Raw genomic sequence first — 24,918 nt, forward strand, 5'->3', positions numbered from 1 at the left:
AAGTTGTTGTCTCAAGGCATTTCACAAGATTTACTGTAATAGTGCAGTGACTCAATCTTCAATACCAATGACCATTACTTTTTAATGGGAAGAGAATTAGTGTTCAAATTTTAAACGTATTCAGCAATCAGGAATTCTTCTGGACCTGTTTACCACATGCACTCGTCTCTCACCTGTACCTAATGTATAATTGTAGCTAGTAAAATAGAGTTTGACACTTTATCATTGCTTTCCAACTGTCTTGCATCGGTGCTGTTTTATTAAAGAGAAAAGTGGCTGTCAAGACCTTAGCCCACCCATTCCCGGATTGATCTATTCTTTCTGTACTTTTTGTCTCTATTCACCCCCCCCCCCCCCCCGCCCTTCCTCCTTTACTCAAAGTCAGGAGTATCTCAAAAATCCACCGTTCATCATTTGTGTGCACTTATGTAATACATCAATTGACGAGTTCAGTTGAGTGTGCCTAAACCAAGCTAAATTGCCCAGAAAACCTAATCTTCCCCTCATAAAGTGCACCCTGGCTTTTCATTAATTATGTTCATTGCAGAACTATCCCCGAATTGTCACTTACAATTCCGTCAAGTGGAGTTTTTTTTTTACACTTCCTGATGACAAGCTAACCGCGAGAAATTCCCAAGATTGTGCCTTTGCCTTTATTAAAAATTGAAAAGCAGATTAACTACTTTCCATGTCCCTCGGGGGAGCCAGTGACTGAAGCTTTCTGCCGAATTTCCCCAAGTTCCTCATTTACTTGAGCCCAGCGACCTGACAGGAGGGATAAGTATCACAGACAATGACACTCGTGCTGATAGCTATTATATAGGAGAGTGGCTGCGATAATACAGACTTTCCACCCAAAAAATCAACTAGGCACACTTAGCTAAAGCTAATTAGTATTGACAGACAGAGACCTGAGTTCGATTCCCGGCAGGTCAGGGCGAAACCTTGGCCAAGTTTCCTTACTCCACACACCTGATAATAATCCTTCAAGAAAAAAACCAATAATAATTTGGTCACTTCAATCCACGACTGTTTGTGGGACACTGCTGTGCGCAACTTGGCTGCCGCATTTCGCCCACAAATATACAGTCTTTATAGTATATTCTGTGAAGCGCTTTGAGATGTCTCAAAGACGTGATGATAAGGCGCTATATCAAATGCAAGGAAGGAAGGATAGCCAAGTGCAAGCGAGGGATATTATGGGGGTGGGGGAGGAGGTTCTATGTTGGAAATATTTTGCAATAGAATGACTACTTTTTTAAAAAAAAACTAGAATTAATTAAAGAGAAGCTGCATGTCAATTGGGTTTTGCACACCAGCTGAATATAATGCTGCCGGCTAGAGATGTGTAGAGTGAATGTGCCAATGATCGATCTCTCCCTCTCTTTCTCTCTCGTGTCTGTCTGTTTCTTTAGTGTTTAATTGTCAAAAAACAAAGTAACAAAGCAAAACAATTTTTATTAAACAACAACACGTGGCAAATTGTTTCCTTGAGGCCATCAAATCACATTCGACTACACTTCGCAGGTCATTGGATGTACAGTGGTTATAGCACTCGCCTCGCAAGCGAGAGAACCTGGGTTCGATTCCCGGGCAGGGTGAAATGTTGGGCAAGTATCCTTACTCCACACGCCTCTGTTTACCGAGTAGTAAGTAGGAACCCGGTTGTTAGTCGATTGGCGGATCGCTTTTCCGGGGGGTAATAATTCCTTTGAAAAAAATAATAAATTGGTCAATTCAATCCATGACTGTTTGTCAGACACTGCTATGCGCAATTGGCTGCTGCATTTCGCCCACAAAAATACAGTCAATTCACTTTATTCTGTGAAGTGCTTTGGGCGTCTCGACGTGATGAGGCGCTATATCAAATGCAAGGATTATTATTGTTATTTGTATCTGAAATGAACTTTCAAGTTGTGTGCTTTCTCTGCTAAGTTGAGTCGTCTTTAGGGCAAAATGTAATTTGATGTTGAAGTTTTCATCTGCATATAGCTCCTGTTCACGGTTGTGCAACATCACAACGACGCTGAGGAATCAAAGGTTAATTAACAGTAATAAGAATAAGTCCACAAAATACAGTCAATCCACTTTACAGCATATTCTGTGAAGCGCTTTGAGATGTCTGACGAATGTTGTGATAAGGCGCTATATCAAATGCAAGGATTATTATTATTATTAACTAACGATCTAATGTAATCGTTGTATAATTGCCAATAATCATCAGCCCTACTTTTATGACTATTAAGAGAATTTTAAAATCCCAGCTTGTGTAGTATTTGTTTGTCTTGAGTTTTATTTCCTCCTGCCCCCCCCCCCCCCACCCCCGCTTTAATTAAAACATTCATACATTCGTTCAGAGTCAAAGATTCGCACGTTTGCAACATTTAAGCTGTTTGTTCAAAATTATGAGACTGGCCATGCATTACAGTCAAGTGTTCTGTGAGTGCCCTGGAGTACTTGACTTCTGTCCCAACAACTCATCACATTGGCAGTTTGAAAGCTGTGTTGTCAATTTAACTTTGGAACGTCTTGTTTGCTACAAGGACATTCTTTGCACAAAATCTCATCTAAAAGTCTCAGAGATCGCAGGAGACTTAAGCGGAGATGTAGCTTTTACACTGCGTGTTTGTTGGTGAACACGGAAGACAATTTGCGTATGTTAGTGTCCCACAATCAGCCCTGAAGTGAATGAGCTTTTTTTAACCAGGAGGATTGTTGGCCAGGACACCGAAAAAACTGTCTTCTTTTAGCACAGTTCTTTAATACCCACTTGAACAGGCACAAAAGAGAATTCGGTTTAATGTCTTTTTCCATCCATGCAGAACTCCCCTCAGGCCTGTATCGGAGAGTCAGCTTGAACCCACAAGCTTGTAACTTAGTGATGAGAATGCTTACTTAACAAGCCAGGCTGATACTTAATATGGAGCGCACAGAATTGGTATTCTCGGAATAAACTTTATACTTTCTGGAAGGGATTTGCAAAAGTGCAATTCACAAACGGTTAGTATTGTGATAGGTTTATAATTAGTGCACCAGATTACACTATATCCAGAGTTCTTCCTGAGCGAGTAATGAGCCCAGCTTCTTATCTTCCAAGTCTGAATTATTCTTTATAGATTTGTGGTTTTCCTCCCTTCCCCCAAAGGCATTCAAAGCTAAGATTCGGTGGCTAGAATTGTCATCAAAGCAAGAACGGGAATGCTAGAGAAATTTTGCGGATTGCTTTGATGGCTGCACAACACCTTGCCTGCCGTGGCACTGAAGTGAAGTGTCGGCAAGCAAATTAAATCCCTCCAGTGACCAGATCACAAGCTCAATTTCTAAGCAGGTTCGAAAGCTGCCTCTGTTTTTACATCCCACGGATTGCATAGGCTTGAGCCGTGAACCGAACCCTGTTCTTGTGTATATAAAAATAATAAAAATCCTTGCGTCTGATGTAGCACCTTATCACATCTTCGAAACATCTCAAAGCACTTCACAGGCTATACTGTCAAGTGAATTGACTATACTTTGTGGGTGAAATGCAGCAGCCAATTGTGCACAGCAGCGTCCCACAAACAGTTTTGGATTCAGTGATTAAATTGTTATTATTACATATAGTCCTTTGTAGGTTAACTTTTTAAGTGATTGGCTGGTAATGTTTGTTCTAGATTTTGATCGAAAAGAAATTTAATGATGGGGGGTGGAGAGGGAGGAAGGCGTAGCATGGGTAGAATATTTATTAGGGTTTTTCTGAAATATTTATCCTTTTCTGCTTCTTTAAAACCTAGGTAAGCCTGCGGTACTCAAGTGCCTCCTGGGTATCCACGAGATCTTCAGAGAGAATGACCCTGCGTACATCCTTAATGATCTGTACATAACAGACTACTGCATTTGGATTCAGAGAACCAAGTGAGTCTTGTGCCTGCCCACACCATGGGAAAAGCAAACACGTAATTGCTGGATAGAAACCCACAGCAAATCAATCAGGACTCGAAAGAGTAGAAAAGCTTAACCCTTTGTCAGAATTTAAAAACATTTTGGGGGGTGATGGGGGGGAAGAGAAGGGCCGAGCAATGGACTGGATCTTACAGGATAAGGGAGAGCAGGCGATAATTGTCTGAAGGAGAATGTGACATTAGCAAGAGTTGTTTTTTTAAAAAATGTACAGTCATTAACAGATTGTTTCATCTGCTGCTAACGTTCGGTAAACAACGGCAGGCGAAACAGCAGTAACTGGGTGCGAGATTTCGCCAATAACGGAAGGGGATGGGAAACTGACGAAGAGGCTTGAAGGTGTTCAGACTTGATGTCCAGGCCTGCGAACCAAAAGTTTCCGAAGAAAATAAGATTAGGGGTGGGGGGGTCGGGGACAGAACAGTGGAGGTTCACACTGGGGCTCAGTAATTGTGAATCGGTAGACTCTATAATTGGGAAGTAGGGTGGGATGGGGGTATTCACATAGCGACCAACAGAGAGGTCGGGATTTTACGTTTAAGAACAGAACGGGGGTTGGCTCAGCAAAGCAACCTCAAATATCCACACTCGGTCTCACCTGTCTGGGGGGAAAACACAACTTAAGCAGCAAATGCAGCCCACGAGACGATGGGAAGGTGAGCGAGAACCAGCTATGACATGCAGACAGGGGATTTACAGGCATTGATGTGCGCGAAGAAGGCTTTACCCGAAAGACTTCATTTTCCTTTCGGCTGCTGATTAACCTGCTTGGGGTTTTGTCCCTGATTATAGCAGTGTCGCTTCCCAGTTTTTCCTTTTGTACCTGACGACCGACTGGTGTTCAGCAATAAGGGAACAAGTTGCCACACAGGGACAACTCCGTACCCTGCGGTAAATTTGTGTCGCACCTTGCATAAATCTTTTTCCATTTGCATACCTCCACGGGGTTGCTAGGTGACAGCAGCGAGCCAAATTGAATATGCATAAGGGGGAAGTTAAGTGCCTGCCAAAATATGTCGTCCCACATTTATACCTGCATTGAATCAACCGCAGATCTTTTACAAATGTGCTTTCTCTGGTCAACGGACAAGAGGTTGCAATATTTTTTCTTGTGTTTTTTCCCTTTGAAAAGAATTCCGCCGTTGTCTTCCGTGGCAGTTATATTTGCAGTTACCTTGGGGGAGAGTGGGGGGGTTGCAGGTAGAGAGTGAAAGTAACCTTCGCGAAGTGTGACACGTAAAGTGATCGTGGAGATTGCTCTGTTGCTGTTTGCATCGTATTTTCATGGCCCCTCCTCTCCCCTCCCAAAAAAATGCATGTTGTTTGCATTCTCAGAAAAAGAGATGCGTTTTCTTTTAAGCGGAAACATCACTGTGACTTTTAATGACTTTGAACATGTGGCAGGTGAACCAGTCTGCAGTCTAGGCTTGTCATACATACCCTTGCTGTCTTGTCAGGTTGAAATGCTTTTGTACGCAGGGTGAACACGATGACAGCTTTGCAAAAAAAATACTTCTTATCAAATAACTTGCAAATGACGTGGAGCTTCTTCGGTTCGAGGCAGGGAATGGGTGGAAGTATGATTTTGTCTTGTGAGGGAGAGAAATGAAAGCCTAATGTTTGATGGTTACAACACAGCATCTCGTAACTGTTTCCGAGCAGGAGTCTAGGCTGTGCTAAGAGTGCTAAGGCGACAGGATTGTTTTCACCGCTGTGTGCGTTGGAGCCTTTGTCAATGCTAATAATAGCTTTTAGCACTGCGAGCAACATGGAATTAATTGCACAGAATTTTTACACAGATTTGAATTATATATGATTCGCTCTTCTTTACCGTCACTATTACAATGTGCAGAAGACACGTCTCACAGACAGGGTCGTGGCACCTAAATGCCCTTATATTAATAATAATAATAATAATCCTTGCATTTGAAATAGCGCCTTATCATGTCTTCAAGACGTCTCAAAGCGCTTCACAGAATATACTGAATATATAGAATATAATTGGCAGCCAATTGCGCACAGCAGTGTCCCACAAGCAGTCGTGGATTGAAGTGACCAAACTCCACCCTTTGAAGTCCCTTTGCCTCGTGGATCAGAAAAAGGATGAAATCGGATTTCGACTGTCCAGCCATGTGATGGCAATTGTCAAAGATATTCAGTGCAAATTAGTGAACCACTTTGTGCCTTGGAAGTTTCAACAGCAATGTATATAAAATGCAAACTTATGTATAAGCAGTAAGTAAGAACCTGGTTGTTAATCAATTGGCGGAATGCTTTTCCGGGGGTAATAATCCCTTCAAAATAAAATAATAATAGATACACACACTCTCACACTCAATTGTTTGTGGGACGTTGCTGTGTGCAATTGGCTGCCAAGTTTCGCCCACAAAATACACAGTCAATTCATTTTACAGTATATTCTGTGAAGCGCTTTGAGACGTCTCGAGACGTGATAACGCGCTATATCAAATGTAAGTATATATATTATAAATGAATGTACATGGAATTTAGAAAGGGTTAATGATTCAGGTGTTTGAATTCCCCCCACCATGTACATGTCACTCAGTTCACCGAGAGTACAACTGGCGAAATAAGTCTGTATTGATTCGTGTAAGCTACTCACCAAGTGCATTGCATATAAATCAACAATCTGCACAGCTCCTGGGGGAAACTGTTAATCTCGTCTGCACTAATACGTCTGGTAGTTGCCAATATCTGCTCACCGCTATCTCTTTAGTTCAGTTTGACATAATCATTCATTTAAAGAGGAATGCACTTAACCTTTATATCAAAATGGATTTAAAGAGCGACAATAAATCAGTGCTTAAAAACTGAACGTTGTACAAAACTATTGGAACACTGGCCTTCGTTCGTTATGTAGGCAACATTAAGATCGTAAACGTATTGGGATGTAGTGTTGGGTTTCACAGATCATTTTGTGCTTTGCAATTCTCCTGTAGATTCTACTTTCAGTGTGGCCAACAAAGAGGAAGGTCCTGAGACAGACCTTGAAGGAGGCGAGGGAGGGGGCGAGTTAGAGGGATTCAGAGATGTTCCAGGGGGTAAACCTTGAGCCCTAAATATGACCCACTTTTACACAGATACATAGACATGGAAACACAAGTAAGCTATTCAGCCCCTCAAACCTGTTCTGTCATTTTATAAGATCATGGTTGATCTATACCTCAAGTCCAGTTACCTGCCTTTGCCCCATATCCCTTAATACACTGACCTAACAAATATGTATTTACCTCCATATTTTTGTCAGGGCTCAAATGAAGGCTGGCTCTCTGGAATGACAGATGGGTTGCCACTCAGATCAAACCATTTTCTTGCTTGAGACCATTCCAGTTGGCCTGGTCGTACACAGTGAAAACTTTCATGTTGTGTTCCTTTCAAGGTGCCAACAAAAGGCTGTTTCAATCCAGATTAGATGGAGAGATGGATAAGCGAGTACAAATGCCACCCACGTTTCTTCTAGCAAATTTAGTGCTATTGTGGAGCTCTTTCTCTCTCTTTCTCTCTCTCTTTGGCCATCAACCTTTCACTCTGATGTAAGGGGGAATGCCGACAGCGCGACCCTTCAGACTAACCTAATCTCTGCTGCAAACTGTACGAATTACATGTAACTAGATACAGTTAGTGATGATGTTAGGGGTGGGGGAGGGCCAACATGAGTACCACATCTAATGGTGTGTTTAGTATTCTGAACAGAAGGCTGACTGGTATGCTAATGTGTTGATACTGACATGCCAATCTGCAGTGTGGGCTGCTCACAGGAGGGTGAGAACAGGCAAGGAGACAGAGGATGTGCGTTTTCACCTCTACCTTCCCGATAGCGTGTTGAGTTATTAAAGGGTGTCCCAAACCCGTTTAGTGGTAATCGCAACTGGAGCACTTGGGTTTAGGACTGGAAATGACTAATCCACAAGCCTGCACTCCCATCAGCCTTTTTTTTAAAAGGCTTTGAGACGTTCTCCCAATATGAAAGATGCTATATAAAGCGTAAATTGTTGTGGCCGTCGCACTTTTGTCTCGTGTAAGGCTGTTCCCGAGGTAAGCCGCGGAACATAATTGTTTGGAAATGTATTAGTTATAAAAAAGTAATAATAATAACCCTTTCATTTGAAACAGCGCTTTTCGAATCAGGATGGCATCTCAAAGCGTTCAAACAATTCACGCACAGCAACATCCCACAAACAGCCATGCAGTGAATGACTAATTTTAACAGAGGATTGTTGGCCAGGACACCAGGAGAGAAACTCTTCTCTTTTTGAATAGTGCCATGAGATCTTTAACGTCCACTTGAATAGGCACAGTCGGGACCTTGGTTTAATGTCTCATCTGAAGGACCGTGCCTCAACAATGAAACGCTCCCCAGCAATCTCATTGAAGTGTCAACCTTGACTCTTGAGTTCAAAGCCACTTCTGAATCAGAGGCAAGAGTGCTACTGACTGAGTTGTCAGTTTGGGATGGAACCCGAATGGCATAAAATCCTGATATAGGAGAGTTTAGCAACTGATAACTGCAGTAAATTCTTTCATTTTGATAGCCATCGATTGGCACACTTTGAATCAACTGTAATGCAAGTAACTAATCGTTCAGCTGTTGCCCTTTGGCTTTGAATCATGTCTGTGAAATGGCATTACATCTAGATCACTCTCATGATTTGATTTGTATCTTATTTAAAGTAAACTGATTTTTTGGTTTTCTGGGGAGGAGGAATGGTGATGCCACTGCATTGCACTTTATTTTTTACCTTCAAAGATCTCAAGACAAACTGGAACAATTAGAAATTCTTTTTTTTACCTTTTTGACAATAGCATGTATTCATCAGTTACAGCCTGATGCGATGCATCCAGTGTGTTCTGAAGCACATCAAGCTTGCATGCTAATTTGCTGAGCACAAAGAGCTTTGGAAAACCAAACGAACAGATTGCACCTGACAGCAGAGGTACCTGATTTCCTCTTCTTAATCGCAAGATAGTTCAAAAGCACTTTTACGCTTTGATCCAACCTTTTGATGAGACGTTAAACCGAGGTCCGTCTATACCTGTTCAGATAGACGCTAAAGATCGCATGGCATCACTCGAAAGGAGAAAGGAGTTTGTCTCAGTGTCCAGGCCAGCATTCCCCGCAGGTAAAATTGGTCATTCTCTACATGGCTGTTAGTGGGATATTGCAGTGCTCAAATTAGCTGCGGCTGGATTTACCTACAAATATTCCTTTTACAAGTCACGTCATGGGAATCTTTGATGTCCACCTGAACAGGTGGATTGGACCTCAATTTAATGTCTCAGCTGAAGAACGGTTCCACCAAGGCTGGGCTGAAGCATCAGTTTAGACTGTGAACTCTAACGTCCCCCGATGTGGGGGCCTTGCATCTGAAATCTTCTGACCCAGAGTCGAGATTACACCAACTGAGCCGGGCCCACGTGAGTTGAGTGGACTCGTGGAGCTGCCATCTTTCGCCTAATGCATTTGTTCAAAGGAAGGAACTACGTTCTCTGGACTCGGAGGAGCAGGAAGAGAAATGTATTGGTTGGCCCCGGTGAGATTAGGATCATAAGTCAGTCTTAGACAGCAGCAGAGTGTTAACCCCTTCCCCGCCTCCATTAAGTTCAGTCCGACCCACCAAGCTGGTAATCGAGGAAAATGTAATTTGAGTTGTTGGCAAATAGCGGCGGAGTTTTTGAAATAATAAAAATAATAATCCTTGCATTTGATACAGTACCTTATCACGTCTTCGAGACGTCTCAAAGCGCTTCACAGGATATACTGTAAAGTGAATTGATTGTGTATTTTGTGACCAAAACGTGGCAGCCAATTGCGCACAGGAGTGTCCCACAAACAGTGGTGGATTGAGTGACCAAATGATGTAATTTGTTGGTGGTATAATAATCATAATAATAATAATAATGATCCTTGCATTTGATATAAACTAATAAAATGTTATCGTTTAATGTTTATAATTTGATATAAAGTATATAATAATCCTTGCATGGGTATAAACAGAGGGCAGCTTTTTGTCACATCATTTGGATGGGGCAGGGAGGGCGGGGAGTCGAATGTGATTTGTGAGGTCTCTTGACCCAGTTGAGTTTGGGTTCTTCTGATTCAAATTGAATGGATCTTGTGTATTCGCAATGTGGCCTTTGAAACAGGGAGCGGTGATTGTAAACCAGGACTTTAAACCAGGACTTTAAAGCTGGAATAAAGTCTTAGACCAAAGGAGTGAGTAGATTCAAAGTGTTCTTCCCCGTTTCTGTTTGGTTCGTCAATTAATCCCAATCACTTCAGTGTCAAGTCAGTCACTTCAGTGCGGTTTACAACATGGGCCAGGTTTTGTTTCTACAGAGCTCCAGTGTCTTTTCATCTGGCTGTTAACTACTGAAAGCTGATCTCAGGTTTTTACAACATAATTACTGTCTGGTCTGTAGCCAGCAGGGAGTTGTTGGTTCATTGTAGAGGGTGCGAAGCTCCTTAAATAAACAGAGGATTAATTGTATTCACAGCGTGTCATTGAAGTGACAGGAGAGATTGTAATCACTCAACTCTTCTGTCTGCCCTCTGGCTGCTTGAATTACGACTGCCTCAGTAAACAGGAGCGTTAATGCGTAGAAGTGTCTTCTAAACCCAATTTGATCACCTTGTTCAGTGCTGCTGTAACTAACTGCTCGAGTTAAATTTCAGTTTATGTTGAAGGGTGAGTTGATTAGGTTTCAAATGCGACTTGTTACTTTCCAAAACAGCGTGTTTTTTAACCTTTAAGTTTTCCGCGTTACTTTTTTAATACAAGTTGTTGCGATATAAACCCTCACGTCGCGCCTAAAACGTTAACGGTGGTGACTTTGTGATTGTAAGCGGCAGCAAAATTGCACAAAGGAATGTTTGACAAACATCTGTGAAAGGAATGCCCGACTTATCTCGAGGCTTTTTGGTCAAGACACAACAACAAGCTGTGTTTATAGCACTGGGAGCAACTCGCTTCTCTTGTCGAATAACACCATGGGACCTTTAACGTCCACCTGAACAGGCAGAGCAGATTTCAGTTTATCTGAAGGACAGCGCCACTGACAATACAATGCTCCTGCTTACTCTACTCTGTCCCGGGCACTGCAACAACAACAACAACAACAACAGTGGAGTCCTGTAGCTCAGAGGTTGGAGCACTCGCTTTGCAAGCGAGAGACCTGAGTTCAATTCCAGGCAGAGGGCGAAACCTTGGGCAAGTTTCCTTACTCCACACACCTAATAATAATCCCTCCAAAAAACCAAAACAATAATAAATTGGTCATTTTCAATCCATGACTGTTTGTGGGACATTGCTGTGCGCAATTAGCTGCCGCGTTCGCCCACAAATATACAGTCAATTCACTTTACAGTATATTCTGTGAAGCGCTTTGGGATGTCTAGACGACGTGAAAAGCACTATATCAAATGTAAGTATATATATTATAAATGTACATGGAATTTAGAAAGGATTATTATTAACATCTATAGCGCCCCTCACACACGGTAGTTTCCCAGAGCGCTTAAGAGTTTGCATTCTAAACTTGTGGGCACCCTGAGGTCGTGCTTTTTTTCGGGGGTCAGCCTGGTGTCTGACACGTGCGGAAACACATCACCGTGCTTAAGAGTATCCAAACCAAGAGCGTGGGCTCAAACCCACAACCTTCTGACGTGGAGTGGGAGCTGCCAACTGAGCCAGGCTGACATTGGTGAAACACTTTGAACCGAGCCAATTCTGCAGCAAAGGTTCTTTATAACCCAACGCAAGCTGGCTTTGAGCAGTACCACAAGTTGCTATGTTAAAAGGACTGATTTTTCTTTTCAACCAATACTTGTACTTTACGCAAAGAGGACAAAGATTGTATCAAAGCAGCTGCAGCACTGAACACAAGCCTGAATCGGAACGTGATGGAGTTGAGATGCCTTCTCTGTTGTGCTGTATGTGGGAGTTAACTATTCTGTAGCAGTTGTAGGTCCCGACACTTGTAGTTGTAGGATAACAAATGTTCTGTTGCTCTTTCGCCCACAAAATACACAGTCAATTCACTTTACAGTATATTCTGTGAAGCGCTTTGAGATGTCTCGAAGACATCATATCAAATGCAAGGATTATTACTCTGCGTGCAGATAGTTGTAATTTTTTTAAAAAGTATATTTTCCCGCTGAGTTTCGAATGAAGAGCAGAAGAATCCCAGCTCCTGATTAATCTTTTAGCAAAATATTTCCTGCGTTCTTTTTTAAATCTCTTTCCCGTATTCTGTAATTGTGGTATATTTTAGTTAAATAGCACGAACAATACTGTCTGTTTCTTAGAGGCTTCTACACTGTGAGTACACTGCTGTACTGAAGAACTCTCTAACATTGCACGCACCAAGTTAGGAATGCCTGTAATCTGCCAATTTAGGTATATTTTCAAACAGTTGAAAAATGAGCACATTTATACCCCCAAAAGTTACGCTTTGACAGGCTGGGCCTTATTGGTTGTGTGTGGTTTGTGCTGAGTCAGCTTATCTCAGCTGGCAAGACCCTACTGCCCCCACACTCCCACCCCCCACCCCCACCCCCACCCCCACTTATTTTGTGGCCTCTAGTGTTCTCCAGGTGATGGGGGCTGGGGGGATATCAAGATAGAATTGCAAGTCCTGGCCATCATCCAAACAAACTCAATTTGCAATGTGTTTGGATGAATGTCAGGGCCTTGGAATGGGATCAGGTTCTGCGTTCAGTCAAGTAGCTGGAGACCATTAGTTCTTGGCTTGACACATGACGGATGGCTACTCGGTTGGTACCCTATGGAGAACTATGTTCCACCCCTTGGGGGGCCAGAGTGGGGGAGGGAGGGGCCGGGCAGGAAAGCTGATAATTAATCGTTTCCATGTTTTGGTAGAAAATTCTGCAAACGTGACTTTATTTTTAAAGTCCCTCCCTCCCTCCGCCCACCCATTCGTTCTTAAACCATAAAACCATTGCTTTTGGCACACAGGAATTATTTTACCTGCTACTTTGCTCATGGACAGAATTGAGAGATGAGTGAGCAAAAGAAGTGATTTGGTCTGCGCTTAACTTATAAATGCTTCGAACTGAGAACGGGGGAGGAGGTGGGGAGGAAGAGGAGGGAGGGTTAAAAAAAATCCTGGTTTTTGTTTTCTTTCTAAATTCTGTTCGGGTTCTTACCAACGTGAGGAGCAGAGGGGGAATGGCTTCAGAGCTGAATTTACAGAGCATGGGCAAAATAGGGGGGAAAAAATTGTTCTTTCGCTTTTCGGCCGTGGGCGGAGCGTTGCTGTGTGTGTACTCGCCCTACAACAACACACGCTCGCTACCCTTTGCAACGTATCCCGTGATGCGCTTTGAGACGTCCTCCCGACATGAAAGGCTCTGTATCAAGCGCAAAACTTGTTTATTATTTTAAAACTCGCCCAATCATTTCCAACCCACATATTTTTTGAGCAGATTTGAAAAGGAGTCTATAGTATGTGTGTGTGTGTATATAAATATATATAATATATCTTGACTGCTGCTGCTAAGTCCCTGACTCTGCTCGCATGGCAATGCTTGCGGGAAGCACTCAGTTATACCGGTTACTCTGTGTTCCATGGGGGCATTTGCAAGGTTCTGTAGACGTGCAGATTGTGATTGATGCTGTCTGTCTCCAATACCACACCTATGACCTGATCAGGCGGCTCTTTTCAATCAACAGCGTGAGTACGAGAGGTCAAGTGTGTTTTCTCAGAAGTTTATTTAAAATAAAAAGAATGTTTGGCCTTGTGCCAAACTGCAGTTAACACTGCGGCTGACAAGGAGAAGTTCTCACTCAGGCAGTTCAGTGTATATTGGGCTGATGTTGCTGTGCTGCGCTGTGTTTCGAGACGGAACAAGAAATATCACGTGTCTTGGTATCGTATAGGTTGAGTATGAGGGAGTGAATGATCGTGAGTGCATGTCGCCTACACAGCCAGTATGCTTCAGAGTAAATCCTGTAAAACGCTTGGGAGCATCCGGCCAACATGAATGGCTCTGTATCAGATGCAAAGATTATTTTTATACCTTTTCAGCATGCACGTACACACAACTCTTTCCCACCTCTCATCTAGTTCCTTTTGCAACAGCAGAGAACCCCCCCAAAAAGTTGGGTTCAAGGTAGATTTTAGCTGCCACGTTTCACCCACAAAATACAAAAGTCAATTCACTTTACAATACATTTTGTGAAATGCCTTGAGACGTCTCTATATCTCAAATATAAAACCCGATAAGACGCTATATCAAATGCAAGGATTATTATTTATATAGATTTTACAGCACAGGAACTGGCCATTCAGATCAACTTGTCAGTGCCACTATTATACAATAATAATCCTTCCATTTGATATAGCGCCTTATCCTGAGATTGTAACACATGAGAACTGGATTCCTTCGAATCGGAAATGAACCAGTGACCTGAGGTTGTGTTGGCTCAGATTGAAGGTGAGGGTGAGAGGTTCGTGGGCTTGTTAGTTTGTATCATGGCTGCTGGGGTTTTTCTCTCCACTTCACCTGACTACAAAATTTCCCGGCGGATTAAACACACAAACAGGGCAGTTTCAGCGGAGGGAGGGCAAAACACAGAGCAGCTGGCCACACAGTACAGAGAGCTTCCCACCTCCCCACCTCTGCAGGATCAATACTCTGCTCCGGATTATTTTCTGCGGGACAAAAAATTCCAGACCTGTTCTAGCACATCCGTACTATTCTGAGACCTATATGATTTCTGCACCATTCAGAGAGAAACAAATGTTTAGTACAATTAGTGTTTAAAACCTCTCTCTTCTCCCCACTCCCCCACCCAGCCCCCTACCAGTTACATTGTGCAATGTTGTAAATGTAGTCCTTTATTCTTAATCCTGTTGGTATTTTTGGTATTAGAGAGACTTATTCTTCGAGGTAATGGGAAAACTTAATATTCTGTTCGGCACCAACAACTGGGAACTGGTGAGGTATTGATTGTGTTGTGTGAGGTCAATTTCATTCAAACTCTTCAAGCTGTGCTGAGACGAACAAAATTATAGTGCTCACTTAAACAGGTCAACATTGTGATTTGGGCACAGCGTGCAATGTATTTCCATTTTAAAAGGCAGCATCTGTCTTTACAGCGAGTTTGAATTCGATCGAGCTCGTCTGTTTGTTCAGCCACGAAAGATGCTGAAATGAAATTAATGACTTTTTGCGCAGAGAATTTTTTTTTAATTAAATAGGACAAACTCCTCACCTTCCGCAGACGTAAATCGGATTTTCAGTCAACAAAAAAAAGTGTGTGAATTGGTTGGAACCGTACTTGTCTAATCCAACGAGAAGTAGATTAAAGTAAATTGTTTTCCCCACAAAATATACAATCAATTCACTTTACAGTATATTCTGCGAAGTGCTTTGAGACGAAGGTGCTATATCAAATGCAATGATTATTATTATTATTATTCAAGTAGGGGATTTAGCATGATCTAAACTGGGTAAGTAAACCTGCTCCGGTCCTAAAGCTACTATGATTCTCTACAGAGTTTTACGAAGGTCGTTAACATTATGAAGGGTTTTGATAGGGTCAATGCATAGAATATATTTCCATTGGGTGGAGAGTCAGGACCTAGAGGGGCATCAGGTTTAGGATAGCTAGGAAACGGGGCGGTCGGGAGAATTCTTTTCTCTCACCGTGTTGTTAAGCCACTCTCGCCAACGTTTGCCTAATACGCTTGGGAAATAGGTAAGCAGAGGAGAGAGTGCGCACTCCATTCCAGATACAAAGTTTCTAGGTGGTGGTTGGTGTCCGCATGGGGGAACTCCTCAGTTTAGTTTGCATATTCTTTTGAGTGTGATGGTGAATTTCCACAGATGTCAGACACCCGGTTAACCAAGATAAAGTCTGTGGAGTGAACTCCTCCCTCAATCTCCCCTTCCGCCTACAATTCATAATTTTATCTGTGTTTCTATCAGCGGCTGTATTTCAATCTCGCTGCTGGCTTACGTTTCGCCAACAAAATATACAGTGAATCAATTCACTTACAATATATTTTGTGAAGCACTTTGAGGCATCTCGAAGACATGATAAGGCGCTATAACAAATGCAAGGCTTATATTACATGACAGAACTTGGCTCGTTACTGAGGGAATTTTTTAATAGTTTTGTTAAAGACAGAGAGCAGTCCTCTCTGATAATTGGTTCTTAAAAGCATTGACGGATGCCTGAGAAAAGATCATTTGTTTGCCCAATTATATTTGGACGTCGCAGCTACCCAAAGGGAACTGTAAAAGTGGTGCGAACTGACCTTTGCTTTACCGATCTGCTATATAAATGCAAGTTGTTGTCCTTGTTATTTGGGTGATGAAGGCCATTTCCTGCTTTTGTGCAGTTTTCCTGGTGAAGCCAGCTTCTCGCTGATCATTACTGTGTGTTTGGAGGAGGCTTTGGGCTCGCGGGTTTTATCGAACGGCTTTCTAGCGTGGAGTGCCGGCAATTTAATCAACCAATTCTTTTATTATCCGCTGGCTTTACAGGCATAGAGCCCAGCAGACGGCAAATATCAGGTATTGGTAACGACTGGAACTCCCTCCCGCAATCCCTCTGCCTTGCCCCCTCCCGCCCCACCCCTTCAAATCCCGCTTAAAGACCTTCTTTTTTGATCGTGCTTACAGTCACCTCCCCCCTCCCTCTCCCCCTGGCTCGTTGTTTGACTCTGCCACCGTGAAGCGCTCCGGGATGCTAGCCCTCATGAAGGGCGCTATATAAACGCAAGTTGTTGTTGACTGAGGTTCAGTCATGGTATAGTTTTGCTCCACTCAGTTCGCAACCACTGCAGTTGGCCTCCATGTGTCTGGTTGGAGAGGGCAAAATAGACGCAAGATCCTGTTTTCTGTCCAGTGACTCTGATTTCCTGGCCGGGGACTGACTCCCACAGCTGGCGGGGAATCCCTGATGAAAGGGGAATATGTCTCCAGATTGTCAGCAGAAATATTAGGCGAGAGGTCAGGAGAGATGTCTTGACTCGAAGGGGCTGTGAGCGTTTGGAATTGATTAGCACTCAGTGGCTGGTTCAATAGAGCCCTTCGGAAGGAGCTGGAAACCGTCTCTGCCGTGAGATGAGAGAACCATCCGGGAGGGGCGGAGAGCGAGGAAGGTGTGGGAGAGGTGACCTATAAAGCATAGGTGAGGCAGGTGTCAGTGGAGCCTGGACGAGCGAGCGCGGTTGGGGTGGGAGGAGGAGAGAGAGAGAGAAATGGTAACAAGAAAATCCTTTTAGTGCTGAGAGACGAGCAGTTATGATGCATCTCAATGCGGGCGAAAGGCACCTCTTACATCCACAGCTCATTTTCCATGGCAATGAATTACACTGTCAGTCGTGCGCGAATGTTTCGTGCCTTGCAGATTACAAGGCACGAACAGAGGAAATGAAACAGTTGCTGTGCAGTTTATACTAGCGATAGCTGTTGAGGAAGTGGTGAAAAGTTGATTGATTCTATGAACTGGCGGACTGGAGCCAGAAACCAGATGCAGTAACTATTTATATCAATCTAATTGTGGCGACGTCTCAGTCTTTTTTTGGTGTGTAAAATTACTCTATATCCTCCTCCTCTGGAAAAATAAATTTTCTGTTACTTTGTAGCCTTGCAGGTTTGACAGAGCTTCACATACAACACAATAAAATACAATACACGTTTGCATTTGTACGGCAACTTTCACATCGGAATGATACCCAAGGCCCTTGACAATATTGGCTTGGTATCTGTGGGGTGGGGGTTGGTTTGGGAGCCAAGGGAGGGGGCGGAGTGGGAGCAGGGCAAGGGGAAAAGATGGACCTCTAATGAGGTGAGCGAGGGAGTTGGAGAGACTCCAGGATGGAGTTCTCCATGGGGATGGGGGTGGGAGTGTGGGGGCACGAGTTAGCCTGAGGTTTTGCTGAATTTACAATAGAGTGAATTATTAATGTCTTTTCTAGTCCAGACTGCAGTTAGCTTTCGCTCTATTGTAGGAATGTCATCTTAGCTATCGAGCCTCTGGGAAGAAACTTTGAAAGATTAAAGACTGGAGCCTTCATTCGAAAAGAAGTGAGGGCAGAAAAAACCAAGAATAATCCTTGCATTTGACATAGAGCCTTATCACGTCGCTGCGATGTCTCAAAGCGCTTCACCAAATATACTGTAAAATGAATTGACTATAGAATTTGTGGGCAAAACAAATAAGAGTGACGACAACAACAACAACAACAAGATTTCATTTATAGAGCGCCTTTCACGTCAGGAGGACGTCCCAAGGCGCTGCACAGTTGGGTCAAGACCCGAGCAGGGGGGAAATGGTCAGGGTGAGGGGAGGGAAGGGAGGGAGCGAGGAGGGGGGAAATGGTCAGGGTGAGGGGAGGGAAGGGAGGGAGCGAGGAGGGGGGAAATGGTCAGGGTGAGGGGAGGGAAGGGAGGGAGCGAGGAGGGGGAAGAGAGTCGAGAGGGGAGCTGAAGGCTCGGTCAAAGAGAAAAACCACGAAAAAAGAGACGACCACTTAAATCCTAGAAGATGTTAATCTGATTTTGAAGGGAGGTGTGCGTGTGTAGTGTGTGTGTGTGTAATGTGCATGTGATGTGTGTGTAGTGTGTGTGTGTGTAATGTGCATGTGATGTGTGTGTAGTGTGTGTGTGTGTGGGGGCGTGTGAAGGAGGTTGTCTACAGGGTGGATTTGAATCATTAATGGATTGTACCCTCAGTTTGATTGAATGTCCACAATGAGGTGTCCTACTTCACCAGCAAATGATAGGACAAGAATTTGCGTGTGTGGTTATAGAACACGAGTAGCAGAGAGAATACCACACAGATGTTGAAGGTCTGCAGCGGTTAAATGAACAAAAATGCATTTCCCACCTCACCCAGCCAAATGCGTCAAAGGATTTTTTTTAGCCTTACATTGAGGTATTTACAGGATATGGCTATTTGGTAGATGTCTGTCTGATGGTTCGTGTTGATTCTGATCAGTCTTCACGATTGACTCATCACAGTTGCACTTTCTTGTTTTGTGGTAACTATTTTTACAGTCCTTTTTTTCTGTTTGTAGAACAGCGCAAATCTTTTCTTTTTTTATTAAAATAACTCAATATCATTTTACGTTCTTCCAAAGATAGAAATTCAATCCTGTCACCTGAAGTATTGTCCATGAAAACATATTATTAATAATAATAATTCTTATTGTATAGAGATTCTACAAAAAAAGCATACTTTGGAGTCCTGCACGGAGTCCAGGAGCTCAGTGGTTAGAGCAAGTTTCCTTACTCCACATGCCTGATAATAATCCCTCAAGAAAAAAAATATAATAATTTGGTCACTGAATCCGCAACTGTTTTTGGGACGCTGCTGTGCGCAATTGGCTGCTGTGTTTCACCCACAAATATACAGTCAATTCACATTGCAGTATATTCTTTCCATAACTCGTCTCAATCCAGCACCTTGGGAGGTCCTCCCAACGTGAAAAGCGCTGTGCAAATGTGATTTTATTGTTGTTGTTGTAGTCTGTGAAGCGCTTTGAGATGTCTCGAAGACGTGAAAAGCGCTATTTCAAATGCAAGGATTATTATTATTATTATTGTTATACTTTATCACTCTGATCTTGCAACATTGGATACCTTCCCAAAGATCAGTGATCGTAGCAAGAAACACTTTGTACTGTGTTTAATTTTCACTTACAAATCTGCACAGTACCACAGTACAACAACATCAATTTACATTTCTATAGCGGCTTTCACGTCGGAACGATGACCCAAGGCGCTGCACAGTTAAGGGTTTGCACCCAAGCTGTGGGTTGGAATCAAAAGGGGTGAAGGAGGGGGAGGGAGTGTGGTGGAAGGCAGTACGGTCAAAGAGGAAGGTCTTGCAACGCACATACATCATTTTGCCATGACGTGCATTTAAGCAGTTCAGAATATTGCGAGGAAGCTTTACACAGCGTTACACAATTCTTGATAAACGTGACAGTCAACAAATGTATTTTTTTACCCTTATAGGTCAGAGAAGCTCACGTACTTGGCTGAATCGTTGCAAAACGCCAGAGTCACGAAGACTGATTTGGACTTGGAGCTGGAGGAATTGGAGAAAGCGGCGTATTTAGTCCAGGAGGAAGAAGGAGACACAAGGAGAGCAGGTCACAGTGTTCCTCTGGAGCTGCAATCAGCAAGCGAGACAGGAGATGACAGCAGTGAGGAGGCGAGCAGTTCATCCTGTGAATCAGAAGCCAGCGATTCAGCTGAAGAGGACAGCTACAGTTGTCAAAGTGCAGAGGAGGTTTGCCTAAAAGGGCTGCCTCGTGCAGCTGGAGCTGAGCAGCTAACTGCAGTGAATAATCCGACGCGAAGTAAAGACGCTGGCCATGCGGACGGTGAATCGCACGCAGGTATACGCACGCTGACAGAGACAGGCTCGGCTCAATCCACCCCAGGTAAACTGATAGAAGAGCTGGCAGATCAGTTACAGTCAGCCAGGCTCTCAGAACGCTTTGAAGACTCCACGAGTGAGCATTCGAGTGCCTCACAACACAGAGCAGCTGTAGCAGAGCTGCCTCATCAAAGTCTGGCACGTCACCAGCATCCAGAGATAACCTCGCAGCAGAATTTCCTGGAGGTGTCTCCACGGAGCAATTGCCTGCTGGTCGTTGCAAGTCCTGATAGTGCAGACGGTTTTACAAATCCGCCGTAAATAACTCCCAGGTTGTTTGCAAGGAAAGGAACGATCTGTTGTGGACACCACTTGAAACCCGAGGCACTTGTTAAATTGAACTCACTGTGTAAACAATTTTAATTTCTGTTTTTTTAAAAGATAGTTTTTTTAAACAGCTTTTTACTGGATAACGTGTGTTATGTTTTATATATTTTTCTGCAAGGCTTTAAAAATAAAGTCTGCGTATTTGGAATTTATGACCCCATCCCCCCCCTCCCACCCTCCCCCACATGGGTGTGTTGTTGCAACATTAAATCGCAATAGTGCCTTAAAGTTTAACAATTAGGAGTTTGTGCTCCAGTTGAGATTGGGTTTGGATCACAACAATCTTAATTGAATCTGACCAGCATGTTATGTATAGTTACCTTTTTGCTTTGAACTCATCCATTCATCATTGGGGATCAAATGACAAAGCTGTGGCAGAGGTTAATAGACTTGTGCTGTGGAGTTTGTAGGAGGTTGCAGATTGGTTTGGGACGGTGGTTTTCCCACCCGGCAAGATGTGTCAGCCTGCCTCGCGACTGAGAAGGTTGTGGGTTACAGCCTCATGCCGGGAACCTGGAACTTGCCTTGTCTAAGCTGACATTCCTGGGTGAGAGAGCTCTGCATTGTTAGAGGTTCCGACCTGCGGATGAGACGTTAACCTGAGATTCCATCCACCGATTCAAGTTGGATGTAAAAGATCCCGGTGTCCCGGCCAACAATCCTCCCCTCAAATAAAATTGATCATTGGCTGAATGGCTCTTTTTGAGACAGTGCTGTATACAAAATTGGCTATTGTGTTTGCCTACAAAATACAGTGACTCCATTTTACGGTCTATCGCGTTATATGCTTTGAAACCTCCTGAAGTGAAAGGCGTTGTATCAAAAGGCAAATAGTATTATTATTGTCATTATTATCCTCACATCAGCCAGCACGTTGACTCGGGGAGTTGTTTTCCTGACCTTTGCGTTAAGGTGCGTGACGTGAAGCAGGGTGAATCTAAGGCGAGGTGAGAAAGTGTGTATGACGCTGGGAGGGGGAAGAGAGTTGGAAAAAAATGACAGGTTATATAATGTGACAATGTGTTGTAGAAGAACTCAGGAAGAGTGAGGAATTGGCTTCCGCGCTAATGAAGGCAGTCAAATTTGCATTCCGAGAGCAATGCCCTCTCATTAAAGTGGGAAGATTGAGTAGACGGGAAGAGTTCAACCCAGAAGGCACTCACGAACAGTTTTGAGGAGGAGCAAGAGAGGAGGCGGAATTGCATCCCTGTAAATTGCATCCCCGTCATCACTGAACCAGGTTCCAGGGAATGGAAGGAAGTGTTTGTCTCCAAACTGACAGCCAAGTAAATTAATTCACTGGCAATGAAAGCTACGCGAGAGGTCACCTGCCTACAGTGACCACTAATGATATTTCCAATTATAATACGAAATATATTACCCATTCAGACTTGGTTTTAAAAAAAAACTGCATTAAGAGAGAAGCTCTCGGTGAAGATAACCTGACGCTTGTCCCAATTATGGTGACTGTGGAGTCCGTTTGCTGTCACTTACAGGCGTCTCGCCTGGCCTGGGAAATGCCTGCAAATTTGGGACAAACCTGAATTTCGGAAACACCTTCCTGAGGCCTCTGTGGCCTTGCAGCCTCTCATTTCTGTGCTCCGAGGCAAGAAAGAGACGATAGTAAGCAGCTGATTTTTGGACCTGCTGAACTTCGACGAGATATAATGATGCCTGTCGCGTGTTATGCAAAGTGGTGATTGAAGCCTTCACTGTTTGTGCAGAGCTGCAAGAACACTGATGGCCCCCGAGGGACAACATTATTGGTTCCCTGAGTCCTCAGAGAAGTGTGTGTTCTCGTGTTTACAAGCCCACGTGGGACGGAAGGATACAACACCTCTTCGCACCCGATGTAATCCAGCTCATCCAGCCTCAATTAAAGCCAGAAAAGCACTTGCAATGTATGAGTTTGACCACTAGATGCTACAGTTGTTTTTCACACAGGCCGCCAGAGACACCTACTGTTACTGGAGCAGTAGTGTTAATCTTAGCAAATAGTAATCCTGTGTAATAATCCTTGTATTTGATGCCTTATCGCATCAAAATGTCTTTCAGCCACTGCGCCCCGAAAGTCTGGAACACTCTTCCTCTATCCCTCCGCCTCGCCCCCTCCCACATCTTCAGGTCACGCCTGAAGACCTTCCTCTTCGACCGTGACTACGGTCACCTCCCCCGGGTCGGCATCGTGCTCTGCCACTGTCAAGCGCTCTGGGACGCTACTCTGCGTGAGGGGTCCTATATAAATGCAAGTTTTTGTTGCTTCCAAGTTTTCTGTAAAGTGTAGTGACTGTATTAACACACCAGCCAATTTGCGCACAGCAATGTCTCAACAAACAGCCAGGAAGTGATTGACCACTTTTTAATAATTAATAATAATCTCTGCAGTTGATACAGCACCTTTCTCATCACACGGACGCCTCAAAGCACCTCACAGGATATGCTGCAAAATGCAGTGATCGTGTATTTGTAGGTGAGTGCAGCAGCATATTTCGTCCCACAAAGGAACGAAGTGAATAACCGATTTTATTTGGGAGAGGAGTGGGGTTGGCGAGGTGGAGCTGAGTGAGATTGTTGGCCCAGGACATCTGGGAAAACTCTATTCTTGATACCGCTTTAACTTGCACATCAGCACCAAAAACGGTGGACAATTGAGCTGTCTTGATGAATTCCTGCTGCAGTAGCAGGTTGCTTGAGGCTGAGTCAATCCTCATTCAAAGCATGCCTTCTGTAAATCTGTCAGACGAACGGTTTATCACAGACAAATGCGCAAATGGCAATAAAAATTGCATTCTAAGTGGTGTACCGTTACCGGCTGCTTCCGCGTCGGACATCAAAGACGGACCATCGAATCACAGAGAAAAGCAGACATTATTCCTGGATTTACTACAGTAAGTGTTTGATATGAGTGTGGTTGACGGCATGTCAGTAAAGGGACTAGGGGACTCTAGTCAGTTTGACATGACTAAAAGCTGTGAAGCCCAACTCAAGGCTGCAGAAAACAAACTGGGAAATACATGTCAAATAGATAAATGGGCTCCAGTGAGTAGGACTTTCTACAGCTCCCATTTGTTATAGAGATAGGAAAGAGAGTGCTCCAAAACCATGACTAGATAAGAGAAAGGAGGCCCGAGTGTGGATTGTGTGCGTGTCTTACTTTTGATTTGAGTCCTGTTTATATCGACTGGCCGTATTATTGCCCCGGCTCGGGAGTCGTGCTCCGCCACTATCAAGCGTTCTGGGACGCTACCCTGTGTGAGGGGACGCTATATGCACCCCCCGCACCCCCCCCCCACACACACCCCACTCCTCCCAAATAAAATTGGTTATTCACTTTGTTCCTCTTTGTGGGACGAAATATGCTGCTGTATTCACCTACAAATACACAATCACTGCATTTTGCAGCATATCCTGTGATGTGCTTTGAGATGTCCGTGTGATGTGAAAGGTGCTGTATCAAATGCAGGGATTATTATTAATTATTAAAAAGTGGTCAATCACTTCCTGGCTGTTTGTTGAGACATTGCTGTGCGCAAATTGGCTGGTGCGTTAATACAATCACTACACTTTACAGAAAACTGTGAAGTAACAAAGGGGCAACATATAAATGAAAGTTGTTGGTGGTGATCTGCATGTGCTTCTCTTCATTCGTCCTTGAAATAAGATCAATGCAAATCGGTCTGCGTTTAAATGCGTGCTAGCTTGGTCTTCTGCTTGTAATGAAATGCAAATGCCATGGTTAGATGTTTCTGGTAATAAAGCCCTTACAGAGCGAACCAACATGTGGTACTCTTCTGTCATCTCCTCTTTCCTCCCCCCTCCCCCGCAACCCAGTAAGAAATAAGAACATGGAAAACTGATCGTTAATTCTTATGTTGCAAAAACCTATTAATACTCTTGTCGGACTCCTGTCCCCCGCACTGTTGTGAAATCTGTCCTGAGGATGTGTCGGTGACATGATGTCTGTGTAAAATCTACTGGAGTAATGATGTCTGCAGCAAATGGTGTTCGGAAGGTTGATAAATTACGAATGGATTGATGCCAGCAGGCTGTGTCCTAAATGAGAACGCACCTTGCAAAGCTTCACCTGGATTCACTAACCCAATGTGAGATTTGAACTGAAACTGATGTCTCTGTTGCTCGGCAGTTCTCAAACCTGCGGTGAGAAAGAGAGAAATTTTTCACGTCGACAGCAGCCTGTGTGTCACTCACT

The 24,918-nt window shown here is 43.7% G+C and overlaps 1 protein-coding gene across 6 annotated transcripts in view; it reads left to right on the forward strand.

Moving 5' to 3' along the window:
• shq1 (SHQ1, H/ACA ribonucleoprotein assembly factor) overlaps nt 1-22,753 on the forward strand; it is a 55,383-nt gene extending 32,630 nt beyond the window's left edge. For 4 of the 6 annotated variants that reach the window (XM_042339556.1, XM_042339555.1, XM_007895239.2 and 1 more), the window contains 2 exons: nt 3,771-3,891; nt 19,955-20,845. In XM_042339556.1, coding sequence (XP_042195490.1) covers nt 3,771-3,891; nt 19,955-20,642 — 809 coding nt within the window. In that variant the 3' untranslated portion in view covers nt 20,643-20,845. Of the gene's footprint in view, nt 1-3,770; nt 3,892-19,954; nt 20,846-22,432 lie in introns of those variants that run through there. The other 2 variants (XM_042339557.1, XM_042339558.1) reach the window with 2 other exon arrangements.
• The last annotated feature ends 2,165 nt before the right edge of the window (nt 22,754-24,918 follow it).

This window comes from Callorhinchus milii, unplaced genomic scaffold (assembly GCF_018977255.1).
Source record: "Callorhinchus milii isolate IMCB2004 unplaced genomic scaffold, IMCB_Cmil_1.0 Scaffold12, whole genome shotgun sequence".
NCBI lineage: Eukaryota > Metazoa > Chordata > Chondrichthyes > Chimaeriformes > Callorhinchidae > Callorhinchus > Callorhinchus milii.